The sequence below is a fragment of the Erpetoichthys calabaricus genome, chromosome 8 (assembly GCF_900747795.2).
Source record: "Erpetoichthys calabaricus chromosome 8, fErpCal1.3, whole genome shotgun sequence".
NCBI lineage: Eukaryota > Metazoa > Chordata > Cladistia > Polypteriformes > Polypteridae > Erpetoichthys > Erpetoichthys calabaricus.
Window position 1 is genome coordinate 97,107,499 of NC_041401.2, and position 17,679 is coordinate 97,125,177.

General features: G+C 38.5%; 1 protein-coding gene across 1 annotated transcript in view; it reads left to right on the forward strand.

The window, feature by feature from the left end:
* The window catches only part of tmem248 (transmembrane protein 248), a 72,799-nt gene that overhangs the window by 49,030 nt on the left and 6,090 nt on the right, over nucleotides 1-17,679 (forward strand). The window contains 1 exon segment of the mRNA XM_051930803.1: nucleotides 397-443. Within this exon segment, the coding sequence (XP_051786763.1) occupies nucleotides 397-417 (21 nt within the window). The 3' untranslated portion in view covers nucleotides 418-443.

Sequence of the window (17,679 nt, forward strand, 5' to 3'; positions counted from 1 at the left end):
AATTACTCATCTGCTTCAGGTTACAAATCATTTGGCTATCTCTTTGAAAGGAAAAATATATCTGATATAAGAATTACCTGATATGGCAAAATAAAAATCCTATTAAGCCATAAATTTAAATGAGATCTGTTATTAGTAAGAATTTGTTTCTAATTATAGTTATCTAGGACTGACTTTGTCCAGTGATAGATGATGAAGATGAATATTTTATTGTAAATTTGTGTTATTAAAATGTAATAAACAATGTAATACCTAATATTGACATGGGGTATGTAATACACTACGAGAATAGTTACCCATGTACGGTTTCTCTATTACAGATCTGCCTGTGTGTTAGAAATTCTCTGTTGCCCAACTTTTTTCATTTCTATTTTTTTTCCTTCTTTCTCTTTACAGATAGCTTTGTCAGAAGCCTAAAGAAGCAATTTTTGAAGTTGGGCAGAAAATAAATGAACTTTAAAGAAAAAACAAAAATATATATATTTGTTATATATATATATAATCTCTTGAACTGATTTACTAGTTGCCTACTGAACCCAGAATGGGTGCAAAGCTCTGTGAATGCATTACTCTGCAATGTTGGGTTATTCCAACCAAAGACATTTAAGTGCCTGTATCTGCTGTGTAAATATTTGTAGATGTGTGTGTGAGTACAGGAAAGGTCAGCAGTGACCTCTGTGCTGCCCCAGTGGCAGCAGTCAGAAGCGAAGGATTGCTAGAGCTGGCAGCAGTGAATTGCCCTTAGACCAGTGAGAAGGATTCCTGGACATTAATTGAGACTCCCTTAAGAGTACATGATACTTTATTTCCCTGTCCAGCCTACCCCACAAGCTTAGTAGAGATGGTGGCTGTTCTCATATTTGACAATTGCAGATCACAGCGATTTGAAAAGTATTCATTTTGGGGGAGCTAACATATTATTTTCCTTGGTTTCATTTACTCCACATATCCAAAAACTATAAGCTTCCATTATCATGAATGTTTTCATGCATTCTTTTTATTTTCATAAGCAAGACCAAGCTTCACATTATTCAGTTTTTTCAGGACATTTCATAGGAAGGCCTTTGCTTGTCCTTGAGATTTTACTTGGTGATGCTGCAAGATTAGTTCTCTTACTTTTGATTTTCTGCTTCATTACGAGAGCAAAATAGTTCTTAAAAATGTTTAAAAGTGAATAATAAAATCGTGCTTACAAGTTTTCACTTGGGCATATAACATGTTACCGCTAACTTCCAACTTGAGTGTCTGTTTATTGCTCTCATTTACAAATACAAATGCAAGCAATGAGGATAGCTGTCATACTTTTATCCATGCAGTTTGCTGAATGGTATGAACTTAGTCATTTAAGAATATGAAAAAGATCTTTCACTCAGAGCTGATTTCTCTGAACAATATTTTATTGTTAATTATTTGGCTTAAGAATGATATCTTAATACCTAGAAATTGTATTCTAAATCTTTCCAGTATAATATAATTGCATCTGTGTACAATATATTCCATATACTATGACTGTGTGTGTATATATGGACATATCTAATTTTATGTAATTTCGGATCATGTAGGCCTGCAGTTTCAAATGAAAAGTAGTTAATATTTGAGGTTTCTAATACCCTGTTTTGGAAAATGTCAGACGAACAGGAAAGAATTACTGCAGGTCCCCAAAAATTGTATTGTGGGAATAAATAGAAAATTATAGTGTGCACAACTAGGCGACATTTGGATTTTCAAAATTCTAATACATCCCAATTAACTAGTCTTATGTGTTTTATTTTTTTTCTTCTTTCAGATTTATTATTAGTTGAAATATTAACCACCACTTCATATTTTTTTTTTTTAGCTAAGTACACACATTGAATTGACTTGCATCTTTTAACTTTAAGTAAGTTTAATCTCCTAGTGGTTTAAACGTGTCTGTCTTGAGTATAAATGCAACATTATGAAACTGCTTTGGGTTGGATTCTGGTTGGATGATGAGTGTTGACTTGTACCTGTGAACTTCAGTCCAGAATTAACCTAAAGTGCAGTTCTTTAATAATGTGAATATTACATCCTGCCTTTTTTAGTGTGTGTGGGGTAGGGCTGAGATGTTCCTTTTTTCATTTCCTGTTGCCTTGTGAAAATGTGGTTGTGTTGCATATATCTTTTTGCAGACTGGCTGTCATACATAATATGTGTATTTTTTTTTCTTTTTTAAATACTTGTCTCATTCTCATGGAACATCATCATTGGAAGTTGCTTTAGGCAATTAGCTGTGATTTGTTTAAAACAACCATAGACTTTTTTTTGTAGTTCTCTCTCTGATATGATTGCTATGCAAACATTTCCAACAATTACATGTGTATAAAAGTAAACAACAATTTCATTTACCATTTATCATTTTTCAAATCTGTTTTGGCCCTCTGCAAGGTATATTACTTCCAAAGGATTCTACAAAATATGGAATTTAAAGCATAGACCTTAAGGCTGCAGCACCCCTTACTTAAGTGTAACAGATAACCAGTTCATTGGATGTTTACCCTAATCTTAAGGGTGATGCAGATTTCCACACTACCAGATACCGTTTTTTTTGTTTAGTGATGAAACATACTGAAGTTAACCATAGCCTGGTGTTTAAGCATTTGTCTTGATAAAGAGGCTGAGGTACGTTAAACGCAGGAGTTGTGCACAGAATGTCTAAAAGAGACTCATAACATGGAAAAAGTTGTGATCATCAGTGCCAGTCTAACGCAAAGTAAATTGGCAAATTTAGTATTTTAATTCTAGAATCCATAGTCTCATACACTTGTTGAAAGGGCAGACTGTTGCATTTGCATTCAGTATACAAAAGGAGTGAATATTGCTTTTTTCTTTAATTTATGCAGTGGGCACTTATGGGCTACAAACAAACAAATTCAGTCCAGGTGTGCAAGTGAAAAAAAAAATGACCCCTAGTATTTTGCCAATTTCTTCCATAGTGTACGTGCATGTGTAAACATTATAAAGTACATATGAATGACACACACCAGGAGAAATGCATTCAAAGGCAGCCACAGGAAATAAAATGAAAATGCAACTCCTGGAAGTGACTGAGGCTTTGCAGCTTAAAGACCATGTTGTTGTTGATTTGTAAAACTATAAACAGACGTGCACAAAATCCTGTGCCTTTTCTCTCAGAAGCTTAAAACATGTAGCTCACAAGAGTTGTGTACTTCCAAAAACTTACTTCCCTGCTTCAACTAAACAAAAAAATTTTTTTTTTTTTATAATATATTTTAATGCAATATAGTTGAATATACCCACTGTTGTGAAGGGTGTGAATTGGTAATCTATTATACCTGTGGATCTTCAACTGACATGCAGCTTACCTGTGGATGACTCAATCCTTTACCTGGATTAGGCTGATTAAAAACTGGAAGTTGACTGGTTTCGGAGACAAAAAAAGGCTGAGTTGATTGGAAGTTGTTCTTGCAGGCAAGTGTCCTGATCATATTGATCTTCTATAAATTTATATATATATGTGTATAAATATATATGTTCAGCTGTGTTTTCCACATGTTTTCATTTAAATACATTCTCCTGTTTGGTTAATATTGGGGGACCCGATCTTTGTGTGCTTGAAGCTATTAGATCCTGAGCCTTCTGTGCATAATGCACAAAGAGTGAATGAGTGGAATAGAAAGAAAAAGAGAAAACATACAGGGAAACCACTGCACTGCTGCTCCACTCATCTAGCTGCATGGTTGTATGTGTTACTTACTGAACAGTTTCAATGACAATCTTTCACATGTCGAGTGTCTGCAGTTGTAAAATGTGCATCTGCTTTGATGTGTAATAAAAATGTAAAAAAAAAAAAAAAAAAAAAGTGTCCTGCTTTTTGGGAATTGAACATGTTTTGATATATTTTAAATACTAGCAGTACATTGGGACTGTGTAAAGGGCCAGGCATTTTTTCCGTTTTATCACAGTTGCACTGCTAGACTGTTTCCTCATGTAGCCCTGACCTGAAAAGAATAAACGAAAAAATCAAATGGATGTGGAAGTGTGAAGGTAATGATGGATATGTGCCAAGACAGCAACCTCCATACAGCAGGTATCGTTCAACTCCCAGTGTCTAAATTGAAACATTAAAATGTGTATAATTACCATATAAAAGAGTAGTTCTTAAATGTCTGTCTCCAGTCTCTGATTAAAGGAAGAATGTTTTCCATATCTACAATGGAAACTACTGGTGTTTATTCAAAAAATAGTATTTTCAAACTGACTACTGTTGCACAATCCTGAAGCTTTTGTTGGAGCATAACAATTGACTTTTAGTACTGCAAACTGTTCCTTTTAATAAAAATATCCTTGTAGATAAACATAGCTACCCTAGGACATTAACATTGTTGTTTTGAAACCATTCCTGCATTTCGCAAGAAAGACTGATCTATTTGTATGGAATGATTACAATGAAAATTAATAAAAAAAAATATTTAAAAAAAGAGAATGATGGGTGTTGTTTTGCAAATAAAATATTTATAGCAACACTAGTAAAAAATGTTAGTAGAATTCAAACATATGTCAAGTAGCCTGCTTCCATTCTTTCCAAGGTAGATCAGTGGTCAGTGCTCAAGTGAAGTGCGCAGTGGGGTGTATTTGGTTGTGTAATGCTAAGTAGTTTGGGTTGAGTGCTACTCCTAAGTTCTCCACATGCAAATTCTGTTTCAGGGTGTTGAGAAGAATTTGTGTGCCACATCTTAGTAACACATGAAGGATTTGTTTTGGTTCCTGAAGTTTACAAGCACACGTACAGTTCTGCTACAATATTGCACAGACCTGTTATGCTTCTTCACCTTATGAAATAAGTCATTCTAAAGCTACAAAGCTGTAAGAATGTTTAACTGTGGCCATGCATCTAGACCGCACAAGATAGCAAAAAAAGGCACACAGCCTTACTAAAACACCCACATATGTATAATTTATGCCTTTTATTTTGGATGCACCATCCAAAAAGTTCAACATTTACCTAATGCATGGTCAGGAGAAAGTGTTTTCAAGTCCGTATACACTAAATACAACATTTTTGTAACATCATTTCAACAATACAATTAGAGAATCTAAACCTGCTGTAACTGTCTCAGAAACACAACATGAAACACAAATGATAGATTCAACCTAGTTATCTGAAAAGTTAGAAAATGCATGGCATAATATCTAGATACATTCAGGCACTTAATTAGCCATTTTGAAATTTGGAGCATTTAAAATTTTTTTTATTTACTTCAACAAAAATGTGATACTTCTCTTTGTTAAACTATGAAAAAATGTTTAATAATCATATCAGAATAACTAATAATGGAGTTTAATTACATGTTAGTAGAGTGCATACAGTATTATACTACTGTTTAATAGCATTTTACAATATCAACCAAGCCCAAATATGCTTGTTACATGTAACAATACATGCACATGTACATGTGTAAGTTTTTAATAGCATTTTACAGTGCATATTTTAAAAGCAGTTTATTTAAAAGCAAAGCCCAAAAAGGCTTTGTGATGGAATGATGAATTGCTTTCATAAACACCAGTTCTAACTCAATGTAAAAATCAAACCAGTTGTGGGTGGTTTATGGCCAATTGTAGTTAATTCTAAAGTTTTATGTTTTGCAAAGCAGTAAGTATCATAAAATGAGTGGAGTTCAAACAGAAAAAGAGTGAGACCACTTACAGTCATATTTTATGTCATATTTTGTGTATTTTGAAACTTTAAAAGTCGAATGTTCTTTTTTTGGGCCGATGTAGGCCAGAGCCTGTTTGTGGATTTTGGGCATCCAGTTGGATTTTTTCTAGGCAGGCTAAGGAATGTCTGGCCTGGTATAGGGGTCTTGTACAGTCAGGTCAATAAGTATTTGCACGGTGACACAATTTTCATAATTTTTGCTCTATACGCCACCACTGTGGATTCGAAATAAAGCCATCATGATGTGATTGAAGTGTAGACTTTCAGCTATAATTTAAGGGGTTTACCAAAAATATTGTACAAGCCAATTAGTAGTAACAGACATTTTTAAGCATGGTCCCCCTATTTTCAGGGGTCTCAAAAATATTTACCAAAGTTATATCACTGTTCAAATACTTATAGCCTTGACTGTATAAGACCCTTAAACCAGGGCAGACTTTCCCTAGCCTGCCTAGAATAAATCTAACACTATCCAACCTGATGCCCAAACTCCACAAGCAGACTCTGGCTCAGATCGTCTCAAAAAAAAGGACTGGAGCTTTGAAGTTTCAAAATATACTTTAAATGTTCCAAAAACAGCCTCTCTAAAGGAAATAAACCTTAAACCTCTGGCTAGAGAGATCAATCCAACAAGGAATCTTCATAAATGAATTTATTTTACATTCAACAAAAAATAACACAATTTACAGCAAGGTATTCCTTAAAAGTGGCGGAGTGGTGGCTCTGAGTCTAGGGATCTGCACTGGCAATCGGAAGGTTGCCGGTTCAAATCCCGTAAATGCCAATAGGGACTCTGCTCTGTTGGGCCCTTGAGCAAGACAACCTGCAATTACTGAGTGCTTTGAGTAGTGAGAAAAGCGCTATATAAATGAAAAGAATTATTATTAAAGGGCATCCCTATCAGACCAATCCAAAGATCAAAAACCAAAAGACAGAAGCAATAAATCCTGAAACCAGAAAAATCAATCCGTATGATGATAATGCACTGTTTGAACGTCAGTGATCCATTAAAGATCTCCTGAGGCTAAAAACAGCTTTGACTCTTGTGGTTCCACCTACAAAGCATAAGGAACATAGGTAAACAATGCAAAAAAGTAATAAACGACAATAATAACAAAATTTACATAAAACATAAAAAATTCATCAGAAATAACAAAAAGGACAAATGAAATGAAAGTACTCATGAGCCAAGGTATCCTACCTGGGCGAAATATAACGGTGCCCAATGGGGATTTAAAGTCGGTGCTGAAGTCTGTGTAACTAGCTGATGTGACGGCGAGTTCCCGTCCACGCTTGACTCTGCTGGTGCTTCATTTATTTATACTGGAAATTTGTTTTTGTATCAGAAGTAGCTTTGGATGTGTCAAAAAGGAAAGTCTGCAAGTTAAAATAACCTCTCTCAAGGTTAATTAGTAGTGTAAATTAGTAATTGAGGTCACACAGATTGTTTCTCTATTTTAAGATAAATGATTCAAAAATTCATCAATGCTTTTTAAATGAGAATTTTTTGAGATTTAAAAAAATGAACCAAATGCTATATTTGAGATACCTCGACAAAAATTGAACTCTTATGTCAAATTTCCCTAAAGTTATAGTGTACCAAATTTCAATGCAGTTGTTCCACTGGGAGCTGAGATGTTTAATGCAGTCTTACACACACACACAGACATGCTTACAGTAGTGGGTGTTTCCACATCGAATGAAAACACATAAAAATGAATCAAAAGATGCATAAAACAAACTTCGAAATCCAAGAATGTAGTACAAAATGACTAGAAATCATGTGTCAACGTCTTAGTGACCACAATGTTTAAGTTCTGGAGGAATCTGCACTTCTTGAGTCCTTAAATCTGACCAGGTAGAATGAGCCCATGTAAAGGTACAAGTCTGACATTAGATGCCACCTTGGCCCTGTGCCCACTAGGGGGTGCTTGCTCTTTAGGAATGAGTTCTTTTGTGATTGTTGCATGTTACATAATCCGATATAAATCAAAGACGATACCCCTACCTGGGGATATGGTGGTGAGAAATCACTTAGGAGAAATAACTTGGCTTTTTATAATGTTGGCTTACACTGCAGATGGTACAAAGATGAGTGAAGCCAATGATGAGACCTGGTCCTGGAGTGGAGTTTGTCGTTGTCGTCAATGCAGATATGGAAGGCATTCTCAGGAACAGGTGGCGATTGTCTTCCATCCGTTTGTTTGCTTCAAAGGTGTGTCTGGCAATGTTGCAAGGCTTTATACTATTTCTCCATGCCCATGGTCCCCTCAGACGAACATGCAATTCCAAACAAGGCAACGATACTCTCCAAACAAGGACGCAATTTTGTGCTGACTTAACAGATAGAAATAGCACACGGTTACAGCAGCTAACAGTCTGACTGTGCACGGTTTCCCTTTGTCCTAGTCTTTTTTTCATGTTGCTTGCTTGGCATTTCTCTGTGTCAGCTCCTGTGCTTAATCTGGACATGTGTCTGCTGTACTGCATATGAGTACAAATCAGGTTCTATAAAATATAATTGCACAGAGCACAGTGACAATTAAACTTATGATTACAAGCCCTATTCTTTTTGAGCCATAGCGAAAGAAAGTAACCTATTGTAAGGTTTAGTGGCACCTTGGTGATGGACAAAACAATGTAGAGAAGAGGTATAAAACCATAATTATTTTGGTAAAATCAGTTATACATATAATGTATGTAATGTATGTGTAAAAATAGAAAAGCAAAAAAATATACTTCAAGCTGTGAAAAAATAGCGTTTTTTTGAATGCCTCAAATTCCGTTTTCATCTAAGTCAATGTTCTTCATCCTTGGAATTCTATGATCTCCTATGTCTTTTGATCCCACTCTTGGCCTGTCTTGTACTGGATGGCAGTCATATTGAAATGGCTACAATTTGGAGTCAGAACCATACATGAAAAATGGCTTCCTGTGCCTGCCTGGGAAAGGCCTCACCCCAATGGGCCTAACCCCAGCTCCAATAGCCTGCTTCAGCCTATGCTGGTCTGAAAGCATTTAAGCCTCAAAAATAACCTTAAATGTTCCAAAATATCAAAATACCTTGGAAGGGAAAGGGAACCATAAAATGTTTTAGCTTGTATAGACTACTCAGCATAATAATATTTATAAAAGACTAGCTATGCCCCGTGGCTCCACCCACCTATTAGTGAAAAAGGACAGTGAAGAAGGCCCTGTCTGGCTCCCCACTCCTGACGTTACACTTCCCCCTCCCCTCGGCCACAGCCTCTGTCTCGGATTAGTGCGAATATATCGCTCCTGCAAGCTAACTATGATTCTTAACACAATGAGAGAAGTCACAAAAATCAATCCGAATGTTCAAGCAAATTATAGAAAAAAACCCAATCTAAATCTGTTAAGTAGTTCTCTCGTTCGCTAGCTAAGCAGAGGTAAGGAACACGCCCTGAAACTGGTGTGTGAGTGAGGAGGGCCCCGCACCCCCTTCTTTTGGCCTGCTGTGTGTCTGTTTCAGATTTGTGTAAATAAATCGGTACCACAAGCAAACTATGATACATAGCGCAATGAGAGAAGTCGCAAAATCAACCGGAATGTTCAAGCAAATTATAGAAAAAAACCTGATCTAAATTTGTTAAGTAGTTTTCTCGTGAAAAGTGGACAGACTTACAGGCAGAAAGACAGACGTTGGATTTTATATATATATATACTAGTCATTAAGCCCGTTACAATAACGGGAGCTAGAACAGTAGTGCATAAATAAACATTAGTAGGAACAGTCTCTATTAAATGGCAAGGGACCTTGACCTCATTCTTTTTGTTGGTCATATTTTTCTTTGTCTTTCAGCCTTTCTTTTGTTGATGTTTACTTGGTGAGCTGACCGTTCTTCGTGTGCTGCCGATTGCTGTATTGTGTGTCTTTAATTTTCTGTGACAGTAATACTGTCTTGTATGTGTGCTGGCTTCTACGTCTGTAATATACCTTTAATTTTCTCTGGCGGTAACACAGGTGTGCGCGTCGGTAATATGCCTTTAATTTTCTCTGACAATAATACTGGCTTGTATGCGGCTGTAATATGCGTCACTGTATTGTGTACCTTTAATTTCCTCTCGCAGTAATACTGGTTTGTATTTCCGTAAAACGCTTGTAACTTTCTCTGACAGTAATATCGCGCATAGCACCATGCCCCGCGCATGCGCACTTCACCAGAAGACACACACACACGGACACCTGGACGCACACAGGGATTTTATTAAAGAGGATATATATATATATATATATATATATATATATATACAGTGCATCTGGAAAGTATTCACAGCGCATCACTTTTTCCACATTTTGTTATGTTACAGCCTTATTCCAAAATGGATTAAATTCATTTTTTCCCTCACAATTCTACACACAACACCCCATAATGACAACGTGAAAAAAGTTTACTTGAGGTTTTTGCAAATTTATTCAAAATAAAAAAATTGAGAAAGCACATGTACATAAGTATTCACAGCCTTTGCCGTGAAGCTCGAAATTGAGCTCAGGTGCATTCTGTTTCCCCTGATCATCCTTGAGATGTTTCTGCAGCTTAACTGGAGTCCACCTGTGGTAAACTCAGTTGACTAGACATGATTTGGAAAGGCACACACCTGTCTATATAAGGTCCCACAGTTGACAGTTCATGTCAGAGCACAAACCAAGCATGAAGTCAAAGGAACTGTCTGTAGACCTCAGAGACAGGATTGTCTCGAGGCACATATCTGGGGAAGGTTACAGAAAAAATTCTGCTGCTTTGAAGGTCCCAGTGAGCACAGTGGCCTCCATCATCCGTAAGTGGAAGAAGTTCGAAACCACCAGGACTCTTCCTAGAGTTGGCCGGCCATCTAAACTGAACGATCGAGGGAGAAGGGCCTTAGTCAGGGAGGTGCCCAAGAACCCAATGGTCACTCTGTCAGAGCTTCCAGAAGGACAACCATCTCTGCAGCAATCCACCAATCAGGCCTGTATGGTAGAGTGGCCAGACAGAAGCCACTCCTTAGTAAAAGGCACATGGCAGCCCACCTGGAGTTTGCCAAAAGGCACCTGAAGGACTCTCAGACCATGAGAAAGAAAATTCTCTGGTCTGATGAGACAAAGATTGAACTCTTTGGTGTGAATGCCAGGCGTCACGTTTGGAGGAAACCTGGCACCATCCCTACAGTGAAGCATGGTGGTGGCAGCATCATGCTGTGGGGATGTTTTTCAGCGGCAGGAACTAGGAGACTAGTCAGGATAAAGGGAAAGATGACTGCAGCAATGTACAGAGACATCCTGGATGAAAACCTGCTCCAGAGCGCTTTTGACCTCAGACTGCGGCGACGGTTCATCTTTCAGCAGGACAACGATCCTAAGCACACAGCCAAGATATCAAAGGAGTGGCTTCAGGACAACTCTGTGAATGTCCTAGAGTGGCCCAGCCAGAGCCCAGACTTGAATCCGATTGAACATCTCTGGAGAGATCTTAAAATGGCTGTGCACCGACGCTTCCCTTCCAATGTGATGGAGCTTGAGAGGTGCTGCAAAGAGGAATGGGTGAAACTGGCCAAGGATAGGCGTGCCAAGCTTGTGGCATCATATTCAAAAAGACTTGAGGCTGTAATTGCTGCCAAAGGTGCATCGACAAAGTATTGAGCAAAGGCTGTGAATACTTATGTACATGTGATTTCTCAGTTTTTTTTATTTTTAATAAATTTGCAAAAACCTCAAGTAACTTTTTTCACGTTGTCATTATGGAGTGTTGTGTGTAGAATTTTGAGGAAAAAAATGAATTTAATCCATTTTGGAATAAGGCTGTAACATAACAAAATGTGGAAAAAGTGATGCGTTGTGAATACTTTCCGGATGCACTGTATAGAGAGAGAGAAGAGTTGTATTAACAATAATGGAAAAAATAATAAAAAGAACAAAAAAGGAACTGCCTAAAAGGCAATCCAAAGCAAATCAGTCCAAAACGCAAACCAAATGAATATTCCAATAACAATAAAAATCCAGAAAATCCAAAGAGAAAAATCATAATACTCACTTGACTCCTTAAATGTGCCATGTCCAAGCTCTTGTTTTTCTTCTTCTTCCAGTGTTTTATGGCAGTTGGCAGACCAACATTAGGTGCATTACCAACACTTACTGAACTGCAGTGCAGCAAGATTTATAAGGAAAAAAAAAACTTTCAAAAAGTCAAATAAACACAAATGTATTCTGTGATGGCATGTCATTTTTAAAACGCTCTCCAGAGAAGCCTGTGTAACTCCCAATTCGTTGACTTTAGGATTAAAGTATCTTCGTTGGACCTCATACGACCTACCGTCAAATGAAACGTGCTGCGCAGCCTCTGTCTCATTACAATTTCAGCACTTTTATTAATTTTAAACAATGAGCTAATTCATCCAGATTGACCAATCCTAATCCTTGTCAGTATTATTTCTTCTTTCCTATTATTTACTTATTTACATTTACTTATCTGGCTGACACCTTTATCCAAGGCAACTTCCAACGTTTATGATACAATTGGATATCTAATTGGAGCGCAGGCAGGTCAAGTGACTTGCGCACAGTCACACAGTGTCAGTAGTGGGATATGAACCCACAACCTCAGGGTTTGAAGTCCAAAGCCTTAATTATTCCCACCCAGCTACGTCCTTTTTGGATGTTAAACAGGTGTCTTCCTTTTTTCCCTTTATTCCAATCATTCTGACAGCTTTTTGTAATGGATTTCTTAATTACAGATTTTTCCTTCCCTTTAGGTAAAGGCACTGCAGTATCAATGACCTCACTCCTTAAAGACTCCTTAAAGAATTCCCTTCCACGCCCACGTGAGCTGGGACCCAATACCAATGAACACATACACCAAGACCCTGCTGTCTCCACAATCGCTGTCTGTCCTTCTAATTACCAAATTTTAAACTACTCAGAGCCAATGATTAATCGGAACATATTAACAGTAAGTCTGGGTGTACCTGTACATGTTCAACCCAACCTAAATCCAAATGAATAGCAATTAGTTGTGAAGCAAAAACTGACAATATTATCAGACATCCTTTTCTTAAAGGAATATGAAGTAACACTACATAGTTGAAGCTCCAGAACACCCAGAGTCCTGATTTGTTTAAATATTAATAAATACTAGAAGAAACCCATAATATTTAACCTGCGTGAACTTATTAAGCCCTCAGACATACCATCAGAACCCTTAAATAGTGTTTGCAGACTAAGTCTTAAAACAAGTGCTAGAAAAAGCCAATGTGGTGTGGGGGTAAACAGAAAGGGGTTCACTAGGACCAAACTCTAGATGTGAAATTTCAATATCCTGAGCTCATTCATTACCCATCCACCCACAGCAATCATCTTACGACCGTGGTGTTCTGCAGTGTTAAATTGGTTGGATGATTATCTTCATGTCCATTCAATTTCACCCAGTAAAGCAGAGCTAACTTGTTTTCATGTAAGTGCAATGATAATGTTTCCATTTTTACTTGTATTGCTACAATTAGGAATGACTTAAACACATCACAACATATTTTCAGTGCTTGAAACTGAATCGTATCCATCCTTTTTAGAAGAGTAACGGACACTGACCCATAAGCAATACATCTGTAATCTAACATGATCTTACTAATGCAATATTAAGAACATTTAAGGCCCTATGATACCATATTGTTAAAATAAACCTTCCAAGTTAGCTTTGAATCCATCCACATACCTAGACACTTCACCCCCAGTTCCTGTGAAACTGACACACCATATAACTTTAACCTAATTTGAGTCATACTGATCTTCTTTGTAAAGCAAACTATGCCAATCTTTGCTAATGAAAATTTGAACCCCTCACCAATGGCCCCAGTCCTCAGTGCATCATCCTGGTTAGGTATTCAGTATTTCTTCCTCTTTTTGCATATAATAACTTACAAATGTCTGAGTTAACAGATGAGGAAATGTCATCAATCATCATACTAAATAGAAAAGGACTACATCCACTTCCCTGCGAAGTCTCGTTCTTACTTTCGTAATCTTTGGAAAAAGCACTTACTACTTTGACTTGAATTGTTCTTTCACTGAGAAAATCTTGTGACCAGTTAAACATTCTTCATCCCACTCCCAACCTGTCTAGTTTAAGCAACAGCCCTTTAAGCTTTCATAATATTGAAAAATTCTGCTGCAACAGACTCTTAATTAACAGGAGCCTTACGAATGTCAGACTCCAAACCCAGCCACGAATCCATAGTCATTCTTCCCTTCCAAAAGCCACTCTATTTTCCCTGCCCTTCAAAAAAATAAGAAAGTAATGTGTAGACAATGGGAAGGACACCCATCATGTAATAGATAGTTGTTGGGGATAAACAAAAGATTGCTTGATGATGTATAAACAGTGAGAAAATGGGGTAAACTAAGAGAGATCTTAGTCTTCTCTTTACATAAATCAGTTGGGCTGTCTTCAGGAGCTCTGTGCTGATTGCAATGCTGGTCTGATCTAAGGATGTACTCACATTTGCCATGTTTGGTCTGCAGTTAGGAGACCCGGTTCACTTCCCGGGTCCTCCCTGCATGGAGTTTGCATGTTCTCCCCGTGTCTGCGTGGGTTTCCTCCAGGCGCTCCGGTTTCCTCCCACAGTCCAAAGACATGCAGGTTAGGTGGATTGGCGATTCTAAATTGGCCCTAGTGTGTGCTTGGTGTGTGGGTGTGTTTGTGTGTGTCCTGCAGTGGGTTGGCACCCTGCCCGGGATTGGTTCCTGCCTTGTGCCCTGTGTTGGTTGGGCTTGGCTCCAGCAGACCCCATGACCCTGTGTTCGGATTCAGCGGGTTGGAAAATAGATGGATGGATGGATGGTCCGTACTGTGCCCGAGCACGATTGTCGCCCCTCCCTACTCCACCTCTGGCCTGCACTCTCACTGCGCTTAACGCTTTCGTCATGACCATGTGACTTCATGGAAACCCAAAACAAGATCCGAACATGGAGTGACAACATGAATGTCAAAATTATTTTATTTATTTTGTGGATGTTTTGTGGATGTTTAGGGCAGGATGACGCTCTGGATTTATTGAGTGTGCAGTGCAGCATTTTGCTGTTAATGTAAGTCCCAAATTCAGTATCTCGGAAAATTAGAATATTGTGAAAAGGTTCAATATTGAAAACACCTGGTGCCACACTCTAATCAGCTAATTAACTCAAAACACCTGCAAAAGCCTTTAAATGGTCTCTCAGTCTAGTTCTGTAGGCTACACAATCATGGGGAAGACTACTGACTTGACAGTTGTCCAAAAGACGACCATTGACACCTTGCACAAGGAAGGCAAGACACAAAAGGTCATTGCTAAAGAGGCTGGCTGTTCACAGAACTCTGTGTCCAAGCACATTAATAGAGAGGCGAAGGGAAGGACAAGATGTGGTAGAAAAAAGTGTACAAGCAATAGGGATAACTGCACCTGGAGAGGATTGTGAAACAAAGCCCATTCAAAAATGTGGGGGAGATTCACAAAGAGTGGACTGCAGCTGGAGTCAGTGCTTCAAGAACCACCACGCACAGACGTATGCAAGACATGGGTTTCAGCTGTCGCATTCCTTGTGTCAAGCCACTCTTGAACAAGAGACAGCGTCAGAAGCGTCTCGCCTGGGCTAAAGACAAAAAGGACTGGACTGCTGCTGAGTGGTCCAAAGTTATGTTCTCTGATGAAAGTAAATTTTGCATTTCCTTTGGAATCAAGGTCCCAGAGTCTGAAGGAAGAGAGGAGAGGTGCAGAATCCATGTTGCGTGAGGTCCAGTGTAAAGTTTCCACAGTCAGTGTTGGTCCATTGTGTTTTCTGAGGTCCAAGGTCAACGCAGCCGTCTACCAGGAAGTTTTAGAGCACTTCATGCTTCCTGCTGCGACGAACTTTATGGAGATGCAGACTTCATTTTCCAACAGGACCTGGCACCTGCACACAGTGCCAAAGCTACCAGTACCTGGTTTAAGGACCATGGTATCCCTGTTCTTGATTGGCCAGCAAACTCGCCTGACCTTAACCCCACAGAAAATCTATGGGGTATTGTGAAGAGGAAGATGCAATACGCCAGACCCAACAATTCAGAAGAGCTGAAGGCCACTATCAGAGCAACATGGGCTCTCATAACACCTGAGCAGTGCCAGAGACTGATCGACTCCATGCCACGCCGCATTGCTGCAGTAATCCAGGCCAAAGGAGCCCCAACTAAATATTGAGTGCTGTACATGCTCATACTTTCATGTTCATACCTTTCAGCTGGCCAACATTTCTAAAAATCCTTTTTTTGCATTGGTCTTAATTGATATTCTAATTTTCCGAGATACTGAATTTGGGACTTTCATTAGTTGTCAGTTATAATCATCAACATTAAAAGAAATAAACATTTGAAATACATCAGTCTGTGTGTAATGAATGAATCTAATATACAAGTTTTCACTTTTATTACGGAAATAAATCAACTTTGTCATGATATTCTAATTTTATGACCAGCACCTGTATATAAATAGAACACTATTGACATAAAATAAATAATTACAATAAATATATTAAAATGTGTTAAAGTAGACAAAAGAGGCATACAAAAGAAACAAAAATAGACATCAGGGAGCACCATCTGGCAAACACCTAACAGAAATTTTCATCTCTCAAGGAGGAGGTGTAGGAGGAGGGTGGATGCCCAGTGCTCTCCTATCCATAACGGTCCACCTGGCAGATGCTGCGTTTTGCCTTGATAGTGCTGCTTCATTTGATGAAGTACATTCCTCATACCTTGTTTACCCAGAGAGAGATGAATAATTCCATTCCCATTGCGTTTGCTTCAATACCCTCAATAAGCATACGCTTCATTTCCCTTCTGCATGAAAGCCCAATATGCTTCTCTCTTCATGTCCAGATTGCAGCTCTGTGTACTGAAAGGAGAAGAGGGCACTGTCAAAACTTTCTTACATTTGTCTTTGTTTCTTCATGTCGTAGGTCTGTAAATTACTTATTGTGTTTATTTCCATTGTCTGGTCAAAAAAAGAGGTCAGGATATTCAGGCCAAGCACTAATTTTTGGATTAATCCCAAGGAAATTCATATGCATACAGCAGCAGAAGCATAACAAACAAGCATATACAGACTTAAAGGACAAATATTACAGCCAATCAATCAATCGATCGATCAATAAATAAAAAAGTAAATAAATGTACATTGTGAAGAATTTTCAAAATCAACTTAATGTGTTGGTTGAATTGCCTGATAGTAGTGCAGAAAGGCCCCCACGAGATGCTTCTTAGCATACTGTGGTGAATGAGCCTGTGGCTAAGAGTACTCCAAGAGTTCGCCTCTTGGAGAGAATAGATGGGATTTTTCATGATGGCTTCCAGTTTTTCTAACATCCTCAGCTTCCAGTGTGTTCAGGGTTCACTCTGTGATGGAGAAAGCTTTCTTGATAAGCTCAAGTTGCTTCCCCAGGAGACTGCAGTGTAGGAGAACAGCACACTGGCTACTATGACTGGTAGAACATTTTCAGTTGCTTGCTGTACACATCAAAAGACCTGCATCTCCCTAAGAAGCACAGTCTGATCTGACCTTTCTTGGTACAGCACCACTGTGTTGTCAGACAAGTCCCATTTGTTGTTTATGTGAACCCCCAGGTACTTGTAGCTCTGAACCACTTCCACATCCTCCCCCTGAGTGGTCTCAGATGCTCCTTGCCAGAAGTCCACCACCAGTCCTTTTATCCTGCTGATGTTGAGTGGCAGGTGATTCTCCGTGCACCACAAGACAAATTCCTCCACCACCTTCCTGTACTCTGACTCATCTCCATTATTAATGCAGCCTATGATGGATGAGTCATCTGAGAATTTCTGTAGGTGGCAACTGCTGGTATTGGGCTGGAAGTCTGTTGTGTAGAGAGTAAACAGGAAGAGAGACAGGATAGTTCCATGAGGTGCTCTGGTATTACATACCCCCATTTCTGACCCACAGTCCCTCAGTCTCACAAACGCTGT